Source organism: Pongo pygmaeus, chromosome 1, assembly GCF_028885625.2.
Source record: "Pongo pygmaeus isolate AG05252 chromosome 1, NHGRI_mPonPyg2-v2.0_pri, whole genome shotgun sequence".
In the NCBI taxonomy this organism is placed as follows: Eukaryota; Metazoa; Chordata; class Mammalia; order Primates; family Hominidae; genus Pongo; species Pongo pygmaeus.
In genome coordinates, this window is record NC_072373.2 from 76,317,092 (window position 1) to 76,345,065 (window position 27,974).

The 27,974-nt window shown below is 39.2% G+C and overlaps 1 protein-coding gene and 1 non-coding gene across 8 annotated transcripts in view; both read left to right on the forward strand.

The window, feature by feature from the left end:
• ANKRD45 (ankyrin repeat domain 45) overlaps positions 1–27,974 on the forward strand; it is a 109,138-nt gene that overhangs the window by 36,471 nt on the left and 44,693 nt on the right. For 2 of the 7 annotated variants that reach the window (XR_008495937.2, XM_054465995.2), the window contains exons 1-2: positions 10,829–10,921; positions 21,354–21,696. Coding sequence is in view for 6 of the 7 variants with exons in the window: in XM_054465995.2 (XP_054321970.1) it covers positions 21,369–21,696 (328 nt within the window). In the remaining variant the exon portion in view is untranslated. Of the gene's footprint in view, positions 1–3,090; positions 3,194–4,331; positions 4,455–4,587; positions 4,685–10,828; positions 10,922–10,954; positions 12,616–17,645; positions 17,666–17,686; positions 17,733–21,353; positions 21,697–27,974 lie in introns of those variants that run through there. The other 5 variants (XM_054465903.2, XM_063648559.1, XM_063648563.1 and 2 more) reach the window with 5 other exon arrangements.
• On the forward strand, positions 20,588–20,691 carry LOC129024120 (small nucleolar RNA U13). Its single transcript, XR_008497030.1, has one exon. It is a non-coding gene; the product is annotated as a small nucleolar RNA U13 (small nucleolar RNA).

The following is a 27,974-nucleotide window of genomic DNA, read 5'->3' on the forward strand; positions in this document are numbered from 1 at the left end:
GTTGGTTCCAAGCCTTTGTTATTGTGAACAGTGCTGCAGTAAACATACATATGCATGTGCCTTTATTTTTTATTTATTATACTTCAAGTTCTGGGGTACATGTGCAGAATGTGCAGTTTTATTACATAGTTATACACATGCCATAGTGGGTTGCTCCACCCATCAACCTGTCACCCCCAAACAAGCCCCAGTGTATGATGTTCCCCTCTCTGTGTCCATGTGTTCTCATTGTTCAACTCCCACTTATGAGTCAGAGCATACGGTGTTTGGTTTTCTGTTCTTGTGTTAGTTTGCTGAGAATGATGGTTTCCAGCTTCATCCATGTCCCTGCAAAGGACGTGAACTCATCCTTTTTTATGACTGCATAGTATTCCATAGTGTATATGTGCCACATTTTCTTTATCCAGTCTATCAGTGATGGACATTGGAGTTGATTCCAAGTCTTTGCTATTGTGAATAGTGCCACAATAAACACATGTGTGCATGTGTCTTTATAGTAGAATGATTTATAATCCTTTGGGTGTATACCCAGTAATGGGATTGCTGGGTCAAATGATATTTCTAGTTCTAGATCCTTGAGGAATTGCCACACTGTCTTCCGCAATGGTTGAACTAATTTGTACTCCCACCAACAGTGTAAAAGCGTTCTTATTTCTCCACATCCTCTCCAGCATCTGTTGTTTCCTGACTTTTTAAGGATCGCCATTCTAACTGGTGTGAGACAGTATCTCATTTTGGTTTTGATTTGCATTTCTCTAATGACCAGTGATGATGAGCGTTTTTTCATATGTTTGCTGGCTGCATAAATGTCTTCTTTTGAAAAGTGTCTGTTCATATCCTTCACCCACTGATGGGGTTGTTTTTTTTCTCGTAAATTTAAGTTCTTTGTAGATTCTGGACATCAGCCCTTTGTCAGATGGATAGATTGCAAAAATTTTCTCCCATTCTGTAAGTTGCCTGTTCACTCTGATGATAGTTTCTTTTGCTGTGCAGAGCTCTTTAGTTTAATTAGATCCCATTTGTCTATTTTGGCTTTCACTGCCATTGCTTTTGGTGTTTTAGTCATGACGTCTTTGTCCATGCCCATGTCCTGAATGGTATTGCCTAGGTTTTCATGGTTTTAGTCTTACTTAAAGTCTTAATCCATCTTGAGTTAATTTTTGCATAAGGTGGAAGGAAGGGATCCAGTTTCAGCTTTCTGCATGTGGCTAGCCAGTTTTCCCAACACCGTTTATTAAATAATGGATCCTTTCCCCATTTCTTGTTTTTGTCAGGTTTGTCAAAGATCAGATGGTTGTAGATGTGTGGTGTTATTTCTGAGGCCTCTGTTCTGTTCCATTGGTTTATATATCTGTTCTGGTACCAGTACCATGCTGTTTTGCTTACTGTAGCCTTGTAGTATAGTTTGAAGTCAGGTAGCATGATGCCTCCAGCTTTGTTCTTTTTGCTTAGGATTGTCTTGGCTATGTGGGCTGTTTTTTGGTTCCATATGAGAAATTTAAAGTAGTTTTTTCCAATTCTGTGAAGAAAGTCAATGGTAGCTTGATAGGGATAGCACTGAATCTCTAAATTACTTTGGGCAGTATGGCCATTTTCACAATATTGATTCTTTCTATCCATGAGCATGGAATGTTTTTCCATTTGTTTGTGTCCTCTCTTATTTTGTTGAGCAGTGGTTTGTAGTTCTCCTTGAAGAGATCCTGCACATCCCTCATAATTTGGATTCCTACATATTTTATTTTCTTTGTAGCAATAGTGAATGCAAGTTCATTTATGATTTGGCTCTCTGTTATTGGTGTATAGAAATGCTTGTGATTTTTGCACATTGACTTTGTATCCTGAAACTTTGCTGAAGTTGCTTATCAGCTTAAGGAGATTTGGGGCTGATATAGTTGGGTTTTCTAAATATACAATCATGTCATCTGCAAACAGAGACAATTTGACTCCCTCTTTTTCTAATTGAATACACTTTATTTCTTTCTCTTGCCTGATTGCCCTGGCCAGAACTTCCAATACTATGTTGAATAGGTGTGTGCCAGTTTTGTCTTGCGCCAGTTTTCAAAGGGAATGTTTCCAGTTTTTGCCCATTCAGTATGATATTGGCTGTGGGTTTGTCATAAATAGCTTTTATTATTTTGAGATACATTCCATCAATGCCTAGTTTATTGAGAGTTTTTAGCATAAAGTGCTGTTGAATTTTGTTGGATGCCATTTGTATATCTATTGAGATAATCATGTGGTTTTTGTCATTGGTTCTGTTTATGTGATGGATTCTGTTTAATGATTGCATATGTTGAACCAGCCTTGCATCCCAGGGATGAAGCTGACTTGATCATGGTAGATAAAGTTTTTGATGTGCTGCTTCATTCTCTTTGCCAGTATTTTATTGAGGATTTTTGCTTCGATGTTCGTCAGGGATATTGGCCTAAAATTTTCTTTTTTTGTTTTGTCTCTGCCAGGTTTTTGTATCAGGATGATGCTGGCCTCATAAAATGAGTTAGGGAGGATTCTCTCTTTTTCTATTGATTGGAATAGTTTCAGAAGGAATGGTACCAGTTCCTCTTTGTACCTCTGGTAGTATTTGACTGTGAATCTGTGTGGTCCTGGACTTTTTTTGGTTTCACAATTTTTGTTTTTTTCTCCCCCCCTTTAAAAGATGTGAAATAATAAAGCTCTCTTTCAACTCATGTTCAGCTCAGTTAAGTTTTTTATCCCCACAGTTCTGTTTTTTGTGGCCTGGTGCTAACAATATTTTCTTAAAGGTCTAAAGGAAATGTTTTTCTTCCAACATAATATCCTGTACACTGCAGAAGGTCTTTTCTTTTGCCTTTTGGTAACTGGCCTCACAGATTTTACATCTTATTGAAATAATTCCTATGCCATTATTATTAAGTTTTACTTTGCTTAGGAAAAAAACCTGATAATTTTGGTTTTTTTTTAAATTAAGGTTATTACATCTGTGTATCTTTCTATATGTGCTTTTAAAGTACTTGTAACATTAAGTTACAGGGATTTGACTCCTGGGTCTAAAATGGACACAAAGCCCTGCTAAATCTTAAACACTGACAGCAGTTAAATCCTCATCTTCAGGCCCCATAGAGGATGCCAATCAAAATAAACAGCATTCCTGAGACAGAGGGCCAGAAATTAACACCATTCAACTCCTCAAGGTCCAGGGACTATTGCAGAAGAGGTGGGTGTGTGAGATTGTAAGGGCCCATTTTAAGACATAAAATAAGTACAGTTTCTCTATAAATTAACCATTAATATCAGTGGCACACTGATGCAAGACCAGCATATGAGCCCCTGTGTCAGATTAATACGGTTTCCTTTTTAAGCATTAACCAAAACATTCATAAAGATTATAAAAGACTTATGGAAGTTATAGCTTATGATCAAGATTAAAATTTTATATGTTTGTAAAAATTTGAGAAACAAATTTAATTGACTTCATGTTGTTTTTATTAGGGTTTATTGTTTGGAAAATTGTTTCCTCTCTCAAAATAAAAGTTTTGCACCTTTCTTTTTTTTTTTTTTTCTTTGAAATCCTTCAGTTATCACTTTGGTTAAATGAATGACTTATTTTATAATGACCTGTGATCCTATTTTGTAATATCAAGTGTTTTAAAGCTTTGATATTTGACAAACTTTCCAAAATCAAATTATAAATTATGTCTTTTTCTGACCTAATTAATCCTTTAAGATATTCCCGGTTCTTTAAAGTCCAAAAATGACATATTTGGCTTATTTGGTATAAAAATTATATAGGAAGCATTGTCAGACATGAAATGGTGGTTTTCTTTGGGCTGTATTTGTATAAAGATGTTATTGGCATGTGTTCAAAAATTATGGGACACTCCTATAATTCTTTTTTTTTTTTTTTTTTTGAGATGGAGTCTCACCCTGTCACCCAGGTGGGAAACTCCTATAATTCTAATATGAATTAGTGTACATTATCAGTAATAATTATAATTTTTATGGTAAATTATTTTGTGCCATAAGGTAACAAATTTCCTTCTCAATTGCATATTTATGGCTGCCCTAAAACTTTTTGTCATCCATGAATGATTGTTGTCTTATTTTGGTCCTCTTTAAAAGGTGGTTTTATAATCAGCTATAAACTCTTAACAGGTGCCCTTGAATGCAGGTTTCTGATTACTTTGGAGATTGTAACATTTGAACAGAAGAAAAACTTTCAGGACTCATGAAGAGCTGAAATGTTTATGACTATTAAGCAGAACAGGAATTAATTGCAGAGACCCAACTAATAGAAGTTTAAAGTAATCTTTTTAACTTTTTGTTTAAAACGTTGCTGATCCTTTGTTTTTCAGAGTCAAGAAAACTTTTAAGCTATTTACAGCTTTTAACAGTTAAGTAAAGTGTACTCCTATGAACAAAAGTTGGAGCATATGTGTTTCTGTCTACCTGATTTCTACAGAATTTGGAAACTATTTGTGAGTATTCTTATGACAATACAATTATTTGCATAAGTGCAATAAGAATCTTTTTTCATTTTTAACAGGACACAATTGGAGAAACTGATTATTTTACCAAGGCTTTGACTAAAATGATGTGCTTTCATTTAAGGAATCAAACTTGACTTATGCAGCCAATAAAAGCCCCTTGGAAAAATTGGCCTCATTCCTTTTTCTACACAGTCCCTTTACAGGGTTCCTGACCCGTGGTAAGTAAAGAATGTCACTTTCTGACAGGCCCAAGAGCCCCAAGTTTATCTTGGACATCTAGAGGAGAGGAATTCACTCAACTCATAGATATTTGATGGTACAAATCCATGGCTGGGCTTGGCTTTAAAAAAGTCATATCTGAGATTCCTTCTATGGACTAAAGTTCCATCAAAGCCAATTTAAATGCCTATGTAAAATAAAATTATTCTTGATACATTGTATACAAATAATCAGGCGAAGGGTAATAAAGCAAATCAGTCTTACCATGATTTGTCTTTAATAAAAATGGGAAACTGGATAAAGAAAAATTATGTTTAAAAAACTATAGTACACCCGTTGTTAGATTCTAGTCTTGCCTATTGTTTTTCAATTTTTATTTTCTACAGTTTGGACTGAATTCTAATTCTAATTCTAATTTTTCTTTTTTCTTTTTGAGACAGAGTCTCCCTCTGTTCCCCAGGCTGGAGTGTAATCACATGATCTTGGCTCACTGCAACCTCCGCCTCCTGGGTTCAAGCAATTCTCCTGCCTCAGCCTCCTAAGTAGCTGGGATTACAGGCACCTGCCACCATGCCTAGCTAGTTTTTTGTATGTCTAGTAGATATGGGGTTTTGCCATATTGGCCAAGCTGGTCTCAAACTCCTGACCTCAGGTGCTCCACCTGCCTCGGCCTCCCAAAGTGCTGGGATTACAGACATGAGCCACCGTGACTGGCTTGAATTCTAATTTTTCTTGGCTACAAGACTGCAAAATAATGTTTTCAATTTTTTTCCTTCTTTTTTCTCCATTTTTCCTAATTTGGAGTCACTGAAAACTAAGCTATACTTTTTTTTTAAAGCCCTGCAAACTGAAGCTAAATAACTTAAACTTCAGAGGAAAATAATAGCAACCTATTTATGTACATAAGCCACTTTCATACCTGCCTACTAATGTATGGACTTCAGAGCAATATGGCCTATATTGATTTTCCAGGATTGTTCTTTTGTTTGTTGTTGCTTTTCCTCCTTCCTTCCCCTATTTTCTCTTCATAGGACACAAGACTTCACAACCTTCTAAAAATGAGCTTTCCTAATAACTTGGGACCTACCAGTCTAGGAATAAACCATCCTAGCCATAAGAGATCAGACCAGAGACTCATTTTCTTTTAATATGCTTTCTCCAAAAAATTTTTAAAAAGTGGGGAAATGTGAAAGGAAAGTGTCTTGGGTCCCTAAAATCACTAAGCTAAAGGGAAAAGTCAAGCTGGGAACTGCTTTAGGGCAAACCTGCCTCCCATTCTATTCAAAGTCACCCCTTTGCTCACTGAGATAAATGCATATATGATTGCCTCCTTTGAAAAGGCTAATCAGAATGCAACCATTTATCTCTTATGTATCTGTGACCCGGAAGGACCCCCTACCTCTAACCCCCCTGCTTCGAGTTGTCCCACCTTTCCAGACTGAACCAATGTTCATCTCACATATGTTGATTAATGTCTCATGTCTTCTTAAAATGTATAAAACCAAACTGCTCTAACCACCTTGGGGACTGCTCTAACCACCTTGGGCACATGTTATCAGGACTTCCTGAGGCTGTGTCATTGGCGTGCATCCTCAACTTTGGCAAAATAAACTTTCTAAATCAACTGACACCTGTCTCAGGTTTTTGAGGTTCACAAAAGCATGGTGAATGTGGAAAAAAAAAAAAGCCAAAAATATCCCCATCCCAAAAGAACCATGAAGGTGGGCCGAGTGCAGTGGCTTGTGCCTGTAATCCCAGCCCTTTGGGAGGCTGAGGCAGGAGGATCACTTAAGGCCAAGAGTTGGAAACCAGCCTGGGCAACATGGCAAAACCCTGTCTCTACAAAAAATACACACACAAAAAAAAATTAGCTGGGCATGGTGGTGGGTGCCTGTAGTCCCAGCTATTTGGGAGGCTGAGGTGGCAGGATCACCTAAGCCTGGGGAGAATGAGGCTACAGTGGGCCATGATCACACCACTGCACTCCAGCCTGGGTGACAGAGTAAGATGCTATATCTAGAAAAAGAAAAGAAAGGTTCCCTCACAGAAAATGAGAGTTCACTAACCAGAAAAGGAGGGACCAGTGGGTGAAAACCATGGGTGTTCACTATTTCATTCTCCTCAACTGTAGAGATTAGCTACATGGAGAATTAATTTTTTAGTTGCACACCAGGGGAGTGGCTTTAATATTATCTAGTTATTGCCAGAAAGACTCAAGGCAAATGAAGTTGTTATTTGAAATAAAGTTGTTATTTTTGGCAGATTTTCTCTAATATTTAATTAGCATATAGCTAACAAGTAGCAGTCCTCTGGTGTTTTAAACCAGACTGACCTAGGTACAAATCCTGGTTTGGCCCTATTAGCTGTGTGGTCTTAGGTAGGTGACTCAACCTTCTGAAGTGTCAGTTTCAAGAATAATATCACTTTCTTATAGCAACTTATAGAGTTGCTATAAGGATTAGAGATAATTTATATGAATCACTTAACATAGTACTCAGCATATAATAGGCTTTCAAATAACAAGATGTAGCACATTAAGTTACCTTGGAGTAACTTTTTCAACTAGTTGATCCAGGTTTTTCATCAGAAATTGACATTGTACAACGGACATGACTCTTAGTCTATGAAGTATAGAAATATGGCAGGGTGTGGTGGTTCATGCCTGTAATCCTAGCACTTTGGGAAGCCAAGGCAGGTGGATCACCTGATATCATAAGTTCGAGACCAGCCTGCCCAATGTGGTGTAACCCCATCTCTACTAAAAAATTACAAAAATTAGCAAGGTGTGGTGATGCGTGCCTGTAATCCCAGCTACTTGGGAGGCTGAGGCCGGAGAATCGCTTGAACCCAAGAGGCGGAGGTTGCAGTGAGCCGAGATGACACCACTGCACTCCAGCCTGGGTGACAGAACAAGACTCCATATCAAAAAAAAAAAAGGTATAGAAATATAGTTTTTTATACAATAATTTCTATTCTGAGGGCTTATTGTCTTATGTTGGAAAAAACTAGTTTCAATCGTTTTGGAAACCTCTCACCTACCATAATTTTCTGGAGGGGATCTAATCTCTGGGGGGGTTGAATAGTGCATAATCATTTGCTGCTTAAGCTGTCTGTTCACCAGGCCTTCACTGTCTTATCTGCACCTCCATCATTAATACCCACAGGTTATTGCTGAGATGTCTCTTACACATGGGCACTCGGCCCCTTCAAATCCAGTGGCTCTTTCCAATACTCTCAGGTCAAGCTTGCAGGGGGTGTGGCTAAGAGAGGGTGTCACGGGAGTCTTTCTGCTGCATCTAGGCCACACTCTTGCCATGACTCTCCTGTCCATTTCTAACCTGGTCTGCCTAGATGCATCACGCAGCTGTTTCTGACCTGGAGTTCAAGTGGAGCTCAGGGCATCTTTGCTTTTAGGTCTCAAACCTATTGTGTCTTACTACCTTTCCAATATTAGCATTCAGAGCACTAAAAAATAATCTTTAAAAACTCTAATTTTTAGTTGTTTAATTCCACTTCAGACTTTCAAGAAACAGTTATATTTGGGAATTCTTCATATCCCCTGAAGATTAATGAAAAACAGAATCATGTACAGTTTTGTACAGTTATGCATCATAAGTCATCTTCCATCCAGATATTAAAAAACAAAGACCATGAAAAAATAGCATGTTAAAACTGAAATACCTAAAATTAGCCTTGCTCTTCATCACCTTCAGTAAGAAATGATTGTTAAGTAGAGCAAATGTGTTGTATAGTGACTGCAGGAGCAAGCTTGCAACTGACAGATTATTGTTCTGTCTATAATGTAAAACTCTAAAATTTTGATTACCACAACTTATTTGAACATGAAAAATTTAATTACATTTGAAAAAATTCAGATTTATTCTTGTATTTCAAAAGTTCAGATTTATGATGGTGTTACTGGTGGTGAATCTGTATGGGTCTGCAGCCGCCTTAATTCTTGCCTCAGAAGAAAGAATCTGACTGAGGGGCATAAGGCAGAAGAAGAGACCGAGGCAAGTTTTAGAGCAGGAGTGTAAGTTTATTAAAAAGCTTTTGGGCAGGAATGAAAGGAAGTAATGTACACTTGGAAAGGGCCAAGTGGGTGACTTTGAGAGATCAAGTGCAGTTTGACTTTTGACTTAGGGTTTCTTTTTTTTTTTTTTGAGACAGAGTCTTGCTCTGTCACCCATGCTGGAGGGCAGTGGTGCAATCTCGGCTCACTGTAACCTCCGCCTCCCGGGTTTACGTGATTCTCCTGCCTCATCCTCCCAAGGAGCTGGGACTACAGGCGCGTACCATCACACCTGGCTAATTTTTTTTTTTTTTTTGTATTTTTTTAGTAGAGACAGGGTTTCACTGTGTTAGCCAGGATGATCTTGGTCTCCTGACTTCGTGATCTGCCCGCCTTGGCCTCCCAAAGTGCTGGGATTACAGGCATGAGCCACTGTGCCCGGCCTTAGGGTTTTATATGGTGGCATACTTCTGGGGTCTTGTGTCTCTTCTCCCCTGATTCTTCTCTTGGGATGGGCTATCCATATGTGCAGTGGCCTGCTAGCACTTTGGAGAGGAGCACGTGCAGTGTGTTTACTGCAGTTCTACGCATGATCACTTGAGGCATTCTTCTCTTACCAATTGAATGTACCCAAGTAGGTCATATACCAGTTAAACTCCACCATTTTGACTCTTAATGTGTATCCTTGAGCCCACTCACCCGTAAGAAGTACTTTTTAACTGGTCCATTTTTCAGAAAACAGGCCCCGGCAAATCCGGGCAGCTCCCTTGCAGATGTGACAAGCCGCATGCTACAGACATCTGGGAAGAGTGATAAGACTCACAGAAGTCAGAGGGGAGGGAGAAAAAAAAAAATAGGGGATGGGGTGGCTAATCCATAAAAGGAAAGAAAGTTTTGTCATTGGGAAATCAAAACAAAGTGGGGAAGGAGACAAGATGTAACCTTATAAGGGGATAATGAAACTTAGGCAATGTTGGGGAAGATTGTAACCTCATAGTACTCAGCCTATGAGGAACCAGGGTAGGGACTTGCACACTAGGTGATAAATTCCTTGTTGAAACTGCACTGGGTGTGCCTGCTCACCAGACACCCGATCTTGCAAGACCGTTATTAAAAAGTCTCTCTTTTGCTGTTCTTCATGCCTCTAAGTCCATTCTTTGGGTTTGGACAGGTGAGTGTGTTTCTCACATCACCTAACTCCTGAGCTCTTATGGGGAAGCTGCTGATAACCAGTTTCAGATGTTTTCTATCTATTCGGAGCGTGCCTTTTCCTGGCATTGGCTGCAACCAATTATTATTTTAGAGAGACAGTTAACAACTGCCTATCACCTGATGGTTGCCTGACATTCCCGGTGGGGGATAGGGGAGCCTGCTCTGCTCATGCCTGACTACCTACTGTAACAATGGTGAAATTTTGCTTGGGCCTTAGGTCAAATATTCATTTCAAAACTAGGCTATTCGAACTTCAGCACAGATGTTCAGAGCCCCTCTAAAACATTCACTTACTCCTTAATAGACTCCTGGCAGAAACAGTAAGGAAATGAATATTTTCCTTCACACCTGCCTTCAGCACAAAAACTTCCCTGTTTTCACTGTGTGATTCATGTGAACACTGATATAATTGCTAGGTATGCCTGGCCGTTCCCTGCTGGTTTCTTTCAAACCCCTTGTCCCTCCACCTCCATCGCTTACCCCCTTTTAAAGTTGTGTTTTGCATCTTGAATTTCTGAATCAAGAGGGATATAGTCTCCAAGTTTCTTCTGCTCCTAAGGTAGTTGGCACTTGTGAGGTCGCCTGAAACACTCCTTGCTGGTGACAATGACCATAAACCATGGGAGAAAGATATCCAATAACTAGAAAATTAAGCAAGGGGTTATTCATACAATCTTTTATAGTTTTTAGAATGCAACCTCATATTTCCAGAAAATTCTTTCGTTTAAAAGCCAAAGATAAGACAGGCCAACAACCAATATGCACAACTTATTTTTAAACTGTAAAACAAATACCGTATTACAGAAAATTTACAAAACAAAGAAAAAACCGACACGCCACCCAGAGACTGAAATTATCTAGATAATTCCTGGCTGTTTTCCACTCTGGCTTCCTGCCTCTTTGCAACCAAGAATAACCTTCCCGCGCTGCCGGAACCGTGGCGCAGGGGGAGGTGCTGCCTCGCGCGTTGCGCCGTTGCCATGGTAACCGAGGAGGCTGGGGCCCGGGTGTGGTGAGTCTAGGGGTCCTGGCGCCGTGGGCCGGGGTGGGCACTCGGGGAGGAGTTCGAGGGGGTAGACGGACATCTTCCCTCCAGGCTGCTCAGGCAGGGCTGGAGGGGAGTGGGCTTCAATCTCAGCGTCCTCACACTGCTTCTGTCCAGAGTTTTGTGCACCGGTCTCCTACCCCGCCGGCAGCCGCAAGGGATCGCAGAAGGTCCCCAGGGAATTCAGGCCGAAGAGCAAACTCTGGTGCTCTGAAGTGTCCGTTGCCCCCTCGCGGGACCTACTGGATCACCTGGCGGCGCTGCCACTTTCTGTATCCTGTTCCTTAGGCCTTCTCTTTGTTTAACTGTGTGTGCCCAGGGCTGCCCTTGGGGTCCTTCTCCTTGAGCTGGGACTTGATTAAGGGACTACATTTTTTTTTTTTTTTGAAGAAAAAAATCAGTTAGCTTAAAAGGCACATTAGGATCTACTCCTCTATCACAACTTTAGGCTGCGTCGCCTGCCTCCTTGCCCTTTGTTTATGCTCTTCCCGTTACCTGGATTGTCCTTTTTTCCTACTTTTAAGACTCCTACTCTTCAATATCGAGGTTTCACCTCTTCTGGGAAACCTTTCTGAGACCGCCACCCAGAATTGAATGTGGATGTCCACGTTTTTACTCTCAAAGCACTCTACCTACCTCCATTGAATCCCTGATCTCACTCTGTCATTGCTGATTTACTTGTGTCTTCCCTACTAAAATGTGAGAGCCTATGGGATAGAGGCTATGACCTATGTGATTTTCTATTGTGGGTGCCTCGAAAGCAGTCACATTCTACAGTTAAAAAGAAAAGTTCATAGATTTTTCTACACTTATTTAGTAAGGCAGACCAGGTGCTATCCTCATTTCAGAAAAGTCACTTAATTAGTAACAGAATCAAGACTAAAGCAATGTCATTCTGCCTTCATAGTTCCAGCCTTCCCTCTTCCCTCCCATGCTCATATTCTCTGTGAAACTTTAGTTATATGTAGCAAAGTTACAATTTTGACGTATGTTATTACTTTTGTGGGCAAAGAAAATGTAATTTATTTTTGTATATGACTGATCTGGTTCCTTTCATGAGCATTTACTTATTGATTATTAGGAAAGAATCTAAATGTCCGATTGGTTTTAAAGTTTAGCTCAATCTAGAATTGATTTCTTTGGCTAGTGTTTAATTTCTCTTATATACAAATATTTAGGTTATCGGGTATCTTCTTGGATTCTTTCCTTGAGATGGTGCCCTGGCTATGTGGATGGCTCACGGAATCAGTTATGGGGACTTGTCAAGGTCCCTTTGCCTTCCCTTGGCTCTGGGGGGTGATGTTCCTGGTATAACGAGTGCTCCCTGCCCTATGGCTTTCTTGGTTCTAACCTTTGGCTTATATACCTTGTGAACAGGTATCTCCTGGTTTTGTCAGGACTCAGTAGAGCTCCCTGGCTCACTCAATTGCGCTGAGTTCCTGCTGTGACTTCCCTTCAGCCCTGACTGGAGTGGTTTGCACCACAGCCCTCCCTCCCTGCAAAGCCTCCTTGCCCTGCTATAGCAATTGAGTAGGGCAAGCATCCTGCAAGACTTTCCTATTTCTAGGTCTCATGTGTATCCTAAGGCAGTGCCCTCAAACTTTGTTGTCTCAGGACTCCATTTTACTCTTAAGAAATGATCCCGAACAGCTTTCCTTTATGTGAGTTATGTCTTTTAATATAGTATTAGATATGTTGTAAGAATTAGAAATTAAACTGAGGATTTAAAAAATGTTTATTAATTCCTTAAAAAATAAATTCACGTGTTAACATAATTATATATTTCTCATAAAAATATTTTCCAGAACAAAAGAATTAGTTAGAAAGTGGCATTATTTTACATTTCTGCAAATGTCTTTAATTTCTGGCTTAATGGGAGACAGAGTCTTATGTCTGCTTCTGCAGTCTATCTGTTGCAATATGTTGTTTTGAAATATGTGAAGAAAATTCCTCCTTACATAGATATATAGTTGGAAAAGGGAAGAGTATTTTAATAGTGTTTTCAGATAATTGTGCACATTTTTGTGACTGCACCAAAACTCTGCAAGTGGTAGTTTCTTTCTTTTTTTTTAAGATGGGGTCTCATTCTGTTGCGCCAGGCTGGAGTGCAGTGGGGTGATCTCGGCTCACTGCAACCTCTGCCTCCCGGGTTCCACTGATTCTCCTGCCTCAGCCTCCTGAGTAGCTGGGACTACAGGCGCCTGCCACTACGCCCGACTAATTTTTTTTTGTGTGTTTTTAGTAGAGACGGGGTTTCACCATATTGGCCAGGCTGGTCTTGAATTCCTGACCTTGTGATCCGCCCACCTCAGCCTCCCAGTATGCTGTGATTGCAGGTGTGAGCCACTGCTCCTGGCCCCAAGTAGTAGTTTCTTAAAGGCTAGTTGCAGTGTGGAATCTGAAGCCATGTCAATGAACTTTTCACACTGTGTTACATTAAAATCTATTGATCTGTCTTATACTTTGGATCTTTTACCCATGCTTGATATTGTAACATAATGGAAAATGGCAGGGGGAGTGAAGCTGATTTTGTAAAGGAGAAAAGCAGTCATTCAAATCAAGCAAAATGTTGCTTCATTTAGTTATACCAGTTTTCCAAATGTTAACATGTTTCATGCTGTAATATTTTTAAAAGCCCACTTTCATTAATATCATCTCTGATCTCATCATAAAAGTATTGGGAAGTCATTGGCCAACACATGGCCAATACGAGTTTTCTAAAATGCAAATTGCCAGCTGGGCACGGTGGCTCACACTTGTAATCTCAGCATTTTGGGAGGCTAAGGTGGGAGGATCACTTGAGGTTGAGACCAGCATGGGCAACATAGCCAGACCCCCTGTCTCTACAGAAAAATTAAAAAATTAGCCTGGTGTGATGGCACACATCTATAGTCGCATTTACTCGGAAGGCTGAGTTGGGAGGATTGCTTGAGCCCAGGAGTTCAGGCTGTAGTGAGTTGTGATGGCATCACTGCACTTCAGCTTGGGTGACAGAGTGAGATCTTGTCTAAAAAAAAAAAAAAAAAAATGCTATTTGTGTTAGAGTTCTTCAGAGAAACAGAATCAATACAATATATATAGTCCTCTGTATCTGTGGATTAAACCAGCCTTGGATCTAAAATATTTGGAAAAAACATGGATGGTTGTGTTTGTACTAAACGTATACAGACTTTTTTTCTTGTCATTATTCCCTAAGCAATACAGTATAACAACTATTTACATAGCATTTACATTGTATTAGGTATTATAAGTAATCTAGATTTAACATATATGGGAAGATGGGTGTAGGTTATATGCAAATACTACACCATTTTATATAAGGCACTTGAACATCCATGGATTTTGGTATCTACAGGGGTGGAGGGTTCCTGAATCAATCCCCCCATGAATACTGAGGGACAACTGTATATATGAATAAATATAGAATAATTTATTATAAGGAATTGGTTCATGTGATTATGGAGGCTGAGAAATTTCAAGATCTGCATTCAGCAAGCTGGAGATCCAGGAGAGCCATTTGTGTAGTTCCAATCCAGGTCTGAGGGCCTGAGAAACAGGAAAGCTGATAGTATAAGTTCTAGTCCCAGCCTGAGCCTCAAGGCAGATGCTCAGCTTGAAATTAGGCAGAGAGAGTGAATTCTCCCTTACTTAATCTTTTGTTGTATTCAGGCCTAGTTATTTTTCATAAACTATTTTTTTTGTTAACAGGTAATGTGTTTAAGATGAATTAATACATACTTTATTTATGGTTTTTTGTTGTTGTTGTTTTTTGGAGACAGGGTCTTGCTCTGTCATCCAGACTGGAGTGCAGTGGCGTGATCGTAGCTCACTGCAACATCTGCCTCCTGAGCTCAAGCGATTCTCTCACCTCAACCTCCCAAGTAGCTGGGACCACAGGCATGTGCCCCCATGCTCAGCTATTTTTTTTTTTCTGTATTTTTTGTAGAGATGGGGTTTCGGTGTGTTGCCCAAGCTGGTCTCGAACTCCTGAAATCAAGTGATCCACTCACCTCAGACCCCCAAACTGCTGGGATTACAGGTGTGGGCCACTGTACCTGGCCTGTTTTAATTTCTAATATAAATATTAATTTAGATATAACCCACATAAACAAAAATTCCCTGGGGTTCTCAATTTTTAAGACTGTAAAGAGCCCTGAGATCAAAGAATTTGAGAACCACTGCCCTAATTATGTTAGTTCTGGGCTGATATAGAAATTAAGCTCCATTCAAGGGTATAACAAGAGTAGCTGTGAATATTCTAGACCAAATCATAGTTCAAGATTTGATCTAGTTTGTCTTCATATCTTTGAATTAACCTGGGATCAGACTGATCTCTAGATGTGCAATAATATGTTGGTAATCAAGTGTCTGGTGGTGGTAGGGTAGAAAATTATTTATTCATACCCTGCATAGGAATAAACTATGGCATATTCAAAAAGAAGAAGAGCTGGGTGTGGTGGCATGGGCCTGTAGTCCTAGGTACTTGGGAGGTGGAGGCAGGAGGATTGTGAGCCCAGCTACTTAGGATCCAGGGCAAGAGGTTAGCTTGAGCCCAGGAGTTCAAGACCAGCCTGTGCAATATAGCAAGACCTTGGTTTTTTTTTTTGTTGTTGTTGTTGTTTTTTAAAAAAAGAAAATAAGTAGCATTACCATCTTTTCTTTTGCTTCATGGATGATTTTGCTGGAGGTTTGATGATGACCTAATAATGATGATGGTAGCTTCTATTACTAAATGTTCCCCATGTGCTTGGCATGTACATCATCTAATTTATTTTAATTCTTAGAACAATCATAGACTAGGCTCTAGTGTTATTCCTACAAGAGAGTAGGTAAATTGCCCAGTATTATGCAGCTAATAAATTGCGGGATTGGATTGTGAACCCAAGTCTCTCTGACTCCAAAACCCATTGCTCTTGGCTACGGAAAAAAGCACTGGGAATTGCAAGCTTGACTTTAAGAGTTATTGACTATATATGACTTGTTAAGAATTGTGGTAAGTCTGAAAGTAACACAAAGAAATGTAAAGCTTGATTCCTGCGCCCAGCAAGTTTACAACCTAATTGGATAGATTACGTACTTGAAACAATTAGGAAATAATATAATATCATATTTGGTAAGTTGTATTGTATAGACTATACATAATGGCCTTTGGAGTTCAGAATATTGAAAGGCCAGTGTGCACTCAAGAGAGGAATTAAGGAAAGTCTTAGGAAGAAAGTGGGTTTATAGCTTGGCCTAAATAGGATTTGGGTAGTTGGAATGTAGGAGATGTAAAGCTATTCTAGGTCTCATAGCAGGAATACCTGTGAAACAAAAATAGGAATTTCTCAGTATCTTCAAGGTCTCATGGCTGGGTCCCTGGTGTTCCAGTGAAAGGCATTCCAAACACATCCTGCCTCTATTCTCTAAGGTTTGAATATGGATATCTTTAGCAGAAATATTTCAAAAGATTACAACTACTATTAATAGAGTGACAAAATTATTGTCTAATAATAACGGACACTTTTGAGAGTGAAAGTAGATGCTATTAAAAATTATACCAGGAAAACAGATATAGCGGGAAATGTCCTGCATACATTAGGACATATGTCACCCAAGCTATTAACCATAAACACAAGCTGTTTAACTTCTGTTAGAGTCCTTCTTGTTGATTTCCTGGTATAGTCGCCATAGTGCTTATTCAAGACTCATGTTTTTACACACTGTGGGTTGTATCCCATTTAGTGGGTCATGCAGTCAGTTTAGTAGGTGGCACCCAGCTTTAAAAAAATAGAATGGGACAAAAAACAATGATACGTTACCTGTAGTAAAGAGAAATATTGCTTTGTTTTAAAAAGAAATATATATGTACAAATATAGCCATATATGCCACATATCCAGGATAAAATTGTCCATTGTTACCGAACAATAAATTATGTGGATACTCTATTGATAGTAGTTACATATATTTACATATAAAATTAAAATGTCATAAACTAATGTATGTATTATAACAGAAATAATTTATACAAGATATAAAATAATATATAGGTATTTGAAGAGAACAACCACCTCATGGTTTAAATTATCCTTTCAGGCTCCAGCTATTATGCTTGAAATCCAGTGAGAAGGAATTAAGCATTCCTGGAATTTGCAGTCTATATATCTGCTTACATCTTATCGCTTACTATTTGGACATGTGGCCACACCAATATTACAAGAGAGATTGGAAAATAGTCTTATTCCACCATAAAGATCAGTTTAGAAAAAAGCCTTGTTAAAAGAAAAGAGGGTGGGGTTCTATTCCAAAAGAAGAGAGGGTGGGGTTCTATTCCAAAAGAAGAGAGGGTGGGGTTCTATTCCAGAAGAAGAGAGGGTGGGGTTCTATTCCAAAAGAAAAGAGGGTGGGGTTCTATTCCAAAAGAAAAGGAGATGAGATTTTGGGGAAGACAACTAGTAATTACTGGGAGGCTGAAAATGAGGAAACCAAGGGAACTGTGGAGGATCAGACCACAAGAACCACAGTATGTTCTCATAGCAGGCAGTTTGATCAGCATACTATTTCTGTCGCTTGTGATGAGTGCCCTTCAACTAGCCTCATTTCCTTGTATCCCTTGTTCAAGATTCAAGATCGCGGGATGGATCCCCTGATGGGCTGAGCTTAAATAATGTGCCTGCCCCCAGGCTTGTGCTGAGAGAGAGAAAAGAAGAATCCTGCTTCTTCGTCTTCCGGTGTGGGAAGTTAGCTATATCTTTTATTAGAATTCTCTGAAACTGAGATAGGAGTGCTTTAAAGAAGGTGTGTGTGTGTGTGTTGGAAGGTTGGGGAGTTGGATGTCAGTCACTGAAGAATTATAAGTTTCCACTGTAATTCTTCTGTAAAATGAAAGAGTTGAACTAAACCATCTCAAATACAAGACATGCACCAAATCTTATGGTTGAGTCATTGTTGATTGGGTAACTCAACTCCCATTTCCAATCCCTGTCTACCTTGCTTGCCTCTATCATAGAGGCAAAAATCAAGAAACTTGCTTTTTTTCCCCCTCTCCTCTTTAAAGATGGGGTAGCCACACTGCATTGTACAGTCTGGCCTTTGAGATATAACTGGAAGTTTGTTGGGACTTGTTAGAAAAGATTTTTGTTTTGCTTTCCCCTTAAGAGGGTTTGGAGGGATTGATATCACTGGTATTCTCTAGGGGATTTCCCCATTCTTCCTGCCATCAATTAAGATGAGATTTCAGGAGTTATAACATGAGGCAAGAGTTGTGAAGATGAAAGTCTTACACACTAAGTATGATGGAGTGATAGAAAGAGATTGGATCTATATTTTTGAGCTGCTGAACCATCTCCATCTTTAAATTTCTCATTATGTGTGAAAAGAATCTCCTACTTTTAAATAGTCAATCTTATTTGGCTTTTGTATTATTTACAGCCAAAGAATTCCTAACAGCTTACAAGCATTATACACATTTACAGAAGGAAGGGATTAATGTAGTAATAGAGAAGATTCTAATATTCTACCAATTTAAAATGCGTATCACAATGATCTTTCGACTATTATACTATTTATTTTCTTTACTTCACCATAGCAGTAAATGACAATTTTCTTTTCTTTCAGCACTCTTTAGGACTGTTATTTCTTAAGAACAGGGTCAGAAAACTATGGCCTGTGGACCACCACCTGTTTTGTAAATAATGTTTTCTTCAAACACAGCCACACCCATTCATTTGTGTATTGTCTGTAACTACTTTCAAGCAACAACTGCAGAGTTGAGTAGTTAGAATAGAGACAGAGGGCCCACAGGCCTAAAATATCTGCTCCCTGGCCTTTTACCTCTGCTTTGGAATGCTGTTCCATTTTCCTGTGGCCTTCATAGTCTTTGTCATTCTCTGTAGTCCTACTTCAGTATCACCTTGATTGTTGTTTTTCAAGTTTTTTCTCTTCACTTCCCTGTTATTTCCTAGTGCTTCGCTATGTTTATTTCCTTGGAAACACTTATAACAATCTAAAATTATCACTTTATTTATTATTGCCTGTTTCCAATCAGAATATATGCTTCATGATAGGAGGGATCTTTCCTACCTTGTTGAATCCTCAGGATCTAGCATAGTGCCTGGCATAGAGGAAGGAATCCAATAAACACTGAATTATATGAGTGAATAATTAAAGCCCCAGTTCACACTAATTTAGACTTCCGTAATAACTGTCTAATTGATTTTTCTTTTTTGCCTCTAGTCTCTTACTCCTCTAATCTGTCACTCAGGCTTGTCGGATCAATCTCCTTGAAACCTACTTAGTTCCTAGCACTAAAACCTTCAGCTAACTGTCCTTAATTGCTCCGTGCTCTACCAGTTGCCTACAGAATCAAGTTCAGACTTACTGATGCAATCCCAGCCTCTTTTTAAGAGCAGACTTCTTGCTTATTTTGAATGGCCTATACTTAACCAAATTGGCCAACATGCTCATTCCCAAAAATACCTGTGATCTTTGCTTTGGTGCTTTAACTTAGTTATTCCATCTGGAATTTCCTTCCTTCTGACTTCTGAATGACAGTCTTGCCCATTCTTGATGGCTCAACTTAAATGTTAATATTCTTTACTAAAAAATTTAATTCCCTTTATCACATTTCCCACATCTTGTCTTCTCCCACTACCCTTTACCCCTGGTAAATATGATCTTGAATCTGTGTTCAATGTTGCTTTTTGTCTTTTTTTCCTGTGTAGTGTTACTGCATCTACTTGTATTCCTAAAAAGTCTGTTTAATTGCTTTTCACTTGACAAAAATATGTCTTGAGATATATATATAATCTTTTGGATTTACATTTTTCATATGATATATTGGTAAGATTCATTTATATTGTTCTGTGTCTTACTTACTGCTGTGTGACAAATGAGCCCTGAGCTTGTTAGGTTAAAAACAACACTCATTCATTATCTCAGTTTCTGTGGGTCAGGAATCTAGGCACAGGTTAGCTGGATCCTCTACTTCAGGATTTCTCATGAGGCTATAATCAAGGTGTTGTCTGAGGCCATAGTCACCTCAAGGTTAACTGGGACAGATCTACTTCCAAGCTCACTCAGTGATTGCTGGCAGAATTAAGTTCCTTATGGAATTGGATTAAGAGCTTTGATTCTTACTGGCTGTTGAACAGAGATCACCCTGAGTTCCTTGAAAGGTGGCCTTCTCCATCACAGCACATGAGAAAAGCCAGGGAGAGAATATCAGCAGACAAAATCATAGTCTATTGTAACTGAATTACAGAATTTACATCCCCTCATTATTGCTGTACTCTCTTCATTAGAAGCCAGTCACTAGGTCCAACCCACATTCAAGGTAAGGAAATTACACGAAGGTATGAATACCAAGAGGCAGGGGTGGGACATTGGGAGCCTTGTCAGAAGTTGCCTACCATATGGCATATCATTGTAATTTATTTCTTTTAACAGTTATATACCATTTTGTGTGAATATACCAGTTTATGCTCATCTTCTTGGACATTGGTTTTCCCTTCTGGGTTTTTTGCTGTTGTGAACAGTGATGCCACAAACATTCTTGTACATAACGAAGGGACTCTGGTACTCTTCTCTGAATCTTTCCCAGTTTAATACTGTGTTCTGACAGACTGAAGCACTATTAAGACATCCTTAGTTAGATCCTTTTGTAATTCATAGATATGATTATTGGGTTTTCATGCTCATGTGTGAGAGGTACCTCCTTCAAACCTTGTTACAACACGGGCACATTTCCTATCTGTTGTGAAAAAAAAGAGACATCCTTGAATAATTTTATCTGGAATTAATCTTATCGCTTCTAAACTCCCATAGCATTTCTCCCATAGCATTATTACTACTTGTCACCTTTTATTACACTTATTTTGTGCATTTCATGTTTTTTCCCTTGAAATAGTAACTTGTTGAAGGTAGGAAATAAATTTGATTCTGGTTTTCACAATTTACACAGTGCTTTCAGTATGTGTTACTGACTGAATGAATTCTGTTTAAATGTTGGTGCCTAATTTTTAATCTTCATAATCTGGCTCCAGTAACCCAATTATATTTCTCACTTCTCTCATACAAGGACCCTTATTTAGGCAAGTGGGTCTCTTAGACATTCTTTTTCAATCTCTTCCTAATGAATTTAGATCATACGATCTCTTTCTTCTCCTGTTTCTATTGAATTTATTATTTATTTCACACATTTAACATTTTAGTATATACTTGAGCTATGTTATATGTACCTACACATAATAGGTACACAATAAACTTTATTGATGGAATTGCTGAAGTATCTTACTTTATAGTTATTTTCAAATAGTTAAGTATTTTTATACCATCTATATTGTCAGTTGACTGAGCAAATAAATAAATACCGATGTGTTTGAGTAGATTTTTATCACTTTTTAATTTTTTTGGTCATAGGTATTTTTGGAGTTAATGGAGTCAGAAGGACCTCCAGAGTCAGAGAGTTCAGAATTTGTCTCACAGCAAGAAGAGGAAGATGAAGAAGAAGCAGCCCAAGAACCAGAGGAAACAGGCCCCAAGAACCCCCTTTTACAACCTGCTCTCACAGGGGATGTAGAGGGTTTGCAGAAGATTTTTGAGGATCCCGAGAATCCTCATCATAAACAGGCCATGCAGCTTCTCTTAGAAGAAGACATTGTTGGGAGAAATTTGTTGTATGCAGCTTGCATGGCTGGGCAAAGTGACGTGATTAGAGCTTTGGCAAAATACGGAGTGAATCTGAATGAAAAAACCACCAGAGGTATTTTGTCTTTTTTCTCTCATCAGTATTACTTATGGCTACCTAAAGATGCAATGTAATATCTTTAAGATTAGATATATTTGATATGCCTGTTTTATACTTTACATATATGTGTATATACATCTATATGGGTGTATGTATGTGTATACATGTAAATGTGTCAATGTTGATATTACATAGTATAGTATTTTAGAACATAGACTTCACTATTTATTAGCTGTGTGACTTGGCAAGTTACCTGATCTTTTTGTGTATCTGTTTTTCCATCTGCAAAATGGGGATAATAACTATATTTTCCTTATAGGGTATAATGAGGGTTAAATAGGATAAAATAAATATTTTAGTGCTTGGCGTATTGTAAATTGATATATAGTAAATGTGTAATAATTTACTGTTATCTCTTTCCTTTGAAGATTTATTAATTTTTTAGCAATCATCATCTAAGTAGCTTTTTAAATTCAGTAATTATTTTTTCAGATTGCAAATATAATACATGGTCAGGGAGAAAATTTAAAAAAATGATCATCAGCATGATCTTCAGCAAAGAAAGGATATACATTCTCTTCATGCTCACATGGAACATTTAAAAAATATTGATCATATGTTGAGCCATAAAGGAAGTCTTAACAACTATCAAAGTATCTATAGCATATAGTCTTTGATCAGTGACTACAACAAAATAAAATTAAAAAGTAGTAACAAAAAGGTAACTGAAAACTGAAAGCAAAAACATACTTCATTTATTTTTTATTTTCATTTTTATTTTTTGAGACAGGGTCTCACTCTGTTGCCCAGGCTGGAGTGTAATGGCATGATCTCAGCTCACTGCAACCTCTGCCTCCCAGGTTCAAGTGATTCTCACACCTTAGCTTCCCAAGTAGCTGGGACTATAGGCATGGGTCACCACGCCTGGCTAATTTTTGTATTTTTTGGTAGAGATGGGGTTTCACCATGTTGGCCAGGCTGGTCTCGATCTCCTGACCTCCAGTGATCCACTTGCCTTGGCCTCCCAAAGTGCTGAGATTACAGGTGTGAGCTACTGCATCCAGCCAAGAACACACTTTAAATCATCTATTGGTCACAGAAGATATAATGAAAATTATGAAATGTTTAAGTGACAACAGCATCACTCTATGTCTGAACCCATGGGATACAACTAAAATTAAAATTCTAGTATAATACATATATTAGAATATAACAAACATAAAAAATTTAGTAAACAAAGCATTTGACTGAAGAAATTAGAAAAAGAACAACTGAGTAACCAAAGAAAGTAAAAGAAAAATAATTGAATAAATTAATGACATTGAAAATAAAGAAATAGGCCAGAGGCCAGGTGCAGAGGCTCACACCTATAATCTCAGCACTTTGGGAGGCCGAGGCAAGAGGATTGCTTGAGGTCAGGAGTTCAAGAACAGCCTGGGTGACAAGATGAGATAAGACCCTGTTTCTGAAAAAAAAAAAAAAAGAAGAAAGAAAATAGAAAACAGAATAGATGGAAAGGAAAGGATTGATAATACCAAAATTGGGTTCAGTGAAAATGACAGTTGAAAAACATTTGATTATACACACACACACACACACACACACACACATTTGTTGTTGTTGTTCTCTTTTTTTTTCTTGCGACAGAGTCTTGTTCTGTCACCCAGGCTAGAGTGCAGTGGCACAATGTTGGCTCACTACAGCCTCCGCCTCCTAGGTTCAAGCGATTCTCCTGCCTCAGCCTCCCGAGTAGCTGGGATTACAGACATGCACCAACATGCCTGGCTAATTTTTGTATTTTTTAGTAGACAGGGGGTTTTGCCATGTTGGCCAGGCTGGTCTCAAACTCCTGACCCCAGGTGATCCACCTGCCTTGGCCTCCCAAAGTGCTGGGATTACAGGCATGAGTCACCGCGCCCAGCCGAGCTTTGATAATATTAATCAGAGAGAGACAGCACAAATAATATTTGGAATTGAAAACATAGAATATTAACACAGAAAAAAACCTAAGATGTAAAAAAAATCATTAGAGCCAGGCGTGGTGGCTCATACCTGTAATCCCAGCACTATGGGAGGCCAAGGTGGGAGGGTAGCTTGAGCCCAGGAGTTTGAGACAAGCCTCCGTACCTCCTGGGCTAAAGCAGTGCTCTTGCTTTGGCCTCCCAAAGTGCTGGGATTACAGGCATGAGCCACTGTATCTGGCCCATGATGAAAGCTCTTAGGGAAATAGGAATAGAAGAAACTTTCCTTAAGGCTGTCTATCAAAACCTGAAGCGAACTTACCCAACATTGAATTTTTCAGAAGCATTCTTTATAATCAGAAATAAGACTAAGATATTTGTTATTATGGCTTCCATTTATCATTATAATAGAGGTTCCAGCAAGAGCAGTAAGAAGGGTAAGAGAAATAACACAGTATTGTGCTAGAGCCAGCTTTTATGAACTCTGAAGAACTGATTGTTAAATTTTCAGAGTTTTTGTGAATTGGTTGACGTCATGTTGATAGCTATTGAAACTGGCCATGTTGGGCCATACATCACAGTAATTGGCTAATGATACAAATCAGGGCTTTTTTCTCCAGGTAACTAGTTATACATTTACCAGCACACTACTGGATATAAAGATTAGAGTATAAGAAACAAAACTCTGATTATTCATAGGTACATAGACTTAAATTCAAGGGAATCTACTATTAGTGCTAAGAGAGTTTAGGAAGAATATGAACATAAGACCAATATCCCAATCAGCAACTTTCTATATACCATCAACAACAAGAAAATGTGATACAAATAAAGATCTTTTTCATAACAAAATGATAAAGAAACTAGGAAAAAGTCTGACAAAAGAATTGTGAGACATGGGTCCATTACAAGATGGCCAAATAGGAACAGCTCCAGTCTGCAGCTCCCAGCGTGATCGACACAGAAGACGGGTGATTTCTGCATTTCCAACTGAGGTACCTGGTTTATCTCATTGGGACTGGTTGAACATTGGGTGCAGCCCATGGAGGGTGAGCCAAAACAGGGCGGGCATCGCCTCACCTGGGAAGCACAAGGGGTCAGGGGATTTCCCTTTCCTAGCCAAGGGAAGCCATGACACACTGTACCTGGAAAAACAGGACATTCCTGCCTAAATACTGTGCTTTTACAACAGTCTTAGCAAATGGCACACCAGGAGATTATATCCCGTGCCTGGCTTGGTGGGTCCCACACCCACGGAACCTTGCTCACTGCTAGCACAGCAGTCTGAGATAGACCTGTGAGGCAGCAGCGTGGCGGGGGGGGGGGCATCCGCCATTGCTGAGGCTTGAGTAGGTAAACAAAGCAGCCAGAGAAGCTCGAACTGGGTGGAGCCCACCACAGTTCAGCAAGGCCTGCTGCCTCTGTTGACTCTACCTCTGGGGTCAGGGCATAGCTGAACAAAAGGCAGCAGAAACTTCTGCAGTATTAAATGTCCCGTCTGACAGCTCTGAAGAGAGCAGTGGTTCTCCCAGCATGGCGTTTGAGCTCTGAGAACGAACACACTGCCTCCTGACCCCCATGTAGCCTAACTGGGACACACCTCCCAGTAGGGGCCGACTGACACCTCATACAGGCGGGTGCCCCTCTGGGACGAAGCTTCCAGAGGAAGGATCAGGCAGCAATATTTGCTGTTCTGCAATATTTGCTGTTCTGCAGCCTCTGCTGGTGATACCCAAGGAAACAGGGTCTGGAGTGGACCTCCAGCAAACTCCAACAGACCTGCAGCTGAGGGACCTGACTGTTAGAAGGAAAACTAACAAACAGAAAGGAATAGCATCAACATCAACAAAAAGGACATCCACAGCAAAACCCCATCTGTAGGTCACCAACATCAAACACCAAAGGAAGATAAAACCACAAAGGTAGATAAAACAAAGATGGGGAGAAACCAGAGCAGAAAAGCTGAAAATTCTAAAAACAAGAGCACCTCTTCTCCTCCAAAGGATCACAGCTCTTCACCAGCAATGGAACAAAGCTGGACGGAGAATGACTTTGATGAGTTGACAGAAGTAGGCTTCAGAAGGTTGGTATAAACAAACTTCTCTGAGCTAAAGGAGGATGTTTGAACCCATCGCAAGGAAGGTAAAAACCTTGAAAAAAGATTAGACGAATGGCTAACTAGAATAAACAGTGTAGAGAAGACATTAAATGACCTGATGGAGCTGAAAATCATGGCAGGACAACTACGTGATGCATGCACAAGCTTCAGTAGCCAATTCGAGTGGAAGAAAGGGTATCAGCGATTGAAGATCAAATTAATGAAATAAAGTGAGAGGACAAAATTAGGGAAAAAAGAGTAAAAAGAAATGAACAAAGCCTCTAAGAAATATGGGATTATGTGGAGAGACAAAATCTACATTTGATTGGTGTACCTGAAAGTGATGGGGAGAATGGAAACAAGTTAGAAAACACTCTTCAGGATATTATCCAGCAGAACTTCCCCAACCTAGCAAGGCAGGCCAACATTCAAATTCAGGAAATACAGAGAACACCACAAAGATACTCCTCAAGAAGGGCAACCCCAAGACACATAATTGTCAGATTCACCAAGGTTGAAATGAAGGAAAAAATGTTAAGTGCAACCAGAGAGAAAGGTTGGGTTACCCACAAAGGGAAGCCCATCAGACTAATAGCTGATCTCTCGGCAGAAACTGTACAAGCCAGAAGAGAGTGGGGGCTGATATTCAACATTCTTAAAGAAAAGAATTTTCAACCCAGAATTACATATCCAGCCAAACTAAGCTTTGTAAGTAAAGGAGAAATAAAATCCTTTACAGACAAGCAAATGCTGAGAGATTTTGTCACCACCAGGCCTGTCTTGCAAGAGCTCCTGAAGGAAGCACTACACGTGGAAAGGAACAACCAGTACCAGCCACTGAAAAAACATGCCATATTATAAAGATCGTTGATGCTAGGAAGAAACTGCATCAACTAACGGGCAAAATAATCAGCTAACATCATAATGTCAGGATCAGAGTCACACATAACAATATTAACCTTAAATGTAAATGCCCCAGTTAAAAGACACAGACTGGCAAATTGGATAAAGAGTCAAGACCCATCAATGTGCTGTACTCAGAAGACCCATCTCATGTGCAGAGACACACACATAGGCTCAAAATAAAGGGATGGAGGAAGATCTACCAAGCAAATGGAAAGCAAAAAAAAGCAAGGGTTGCAATCCTAGTCTCTGATAAAACAGACTTTAAACCAACAAAGATCAAAAGAGACAAGGCCATTACATAATGGTAAAGGGATCAATTCAACAAGAAGAGCAAACTGTCATAAATATATTGACACCCAATACAGGAGCACTCAGATTCATAAAGCAGGTCCTTAGAGACCTACAAAGAGACTTAGACTCCCACACAATAATAATGGGAGACTTTAACACCCCGCTGTCAACATTAGACAGATCAACAAGACATAAGGTTAACAAGAATATCCAGGACTTGAACTCAGCTCTGCACCAAGCAGACCTAATAGACATCTACAGAATGCTGCACCCCAAATCAACAGAATATACATTCTTCTCAGCACCATATCACACTTATTCTAAAATTGACAACATAGTTGGAAGTAAAGCACTCCTCAGCAAATGTAAAACAACTAAAATCACAGCAAGCTATCTCCCAGACCACAGTGCAATCAAATTAGAACTCAGGATTAAGAAAGTCACTCAAAACCACACAACTGCATGGAAACTGAACAATCTGCTCCTGAATGACTACTGGGTAAATAACGAAATGAAGGCAGAAATAAAGATGTTTTTTGAAACCAATGAGAACAAAGACACAACATACCAGAATCTCTGGGACACATTTAAAGTGTGTAGAGGAAAATTTATAGCACTAAATGCCCACAAGAGAAAGCAGGGAAGACCTAAAATTAACACCCTAACATCACAATTAAAAGAACTAGAGAAGCAAGAGCAAACATATTCAAAAGCTAGCAGAAGGCAAGAAATAACTAAGGTCAGAGCAGAACTGAAGGAGATAGAGACACAAAAAACCCTTCGAAAAATCAGTGAATACAGGAGTTGTTTTTTTGCAAAGATCCACAAAATTGATAGTCCGCTAACAAGACTAATAAGAAAAGAGAGAAGAATCAAATAGACGCAATAAAAAATGATAAAGGGGATATCACCACTGATCCCACAGAAATACAAACTACCATCAGTCAATACAATAAACACCTCTACACAAATAAACGAGAAAATCTAGAATAAATGGATAAATTCCTGGACACATATACCCTCCCAAGACTAAACCA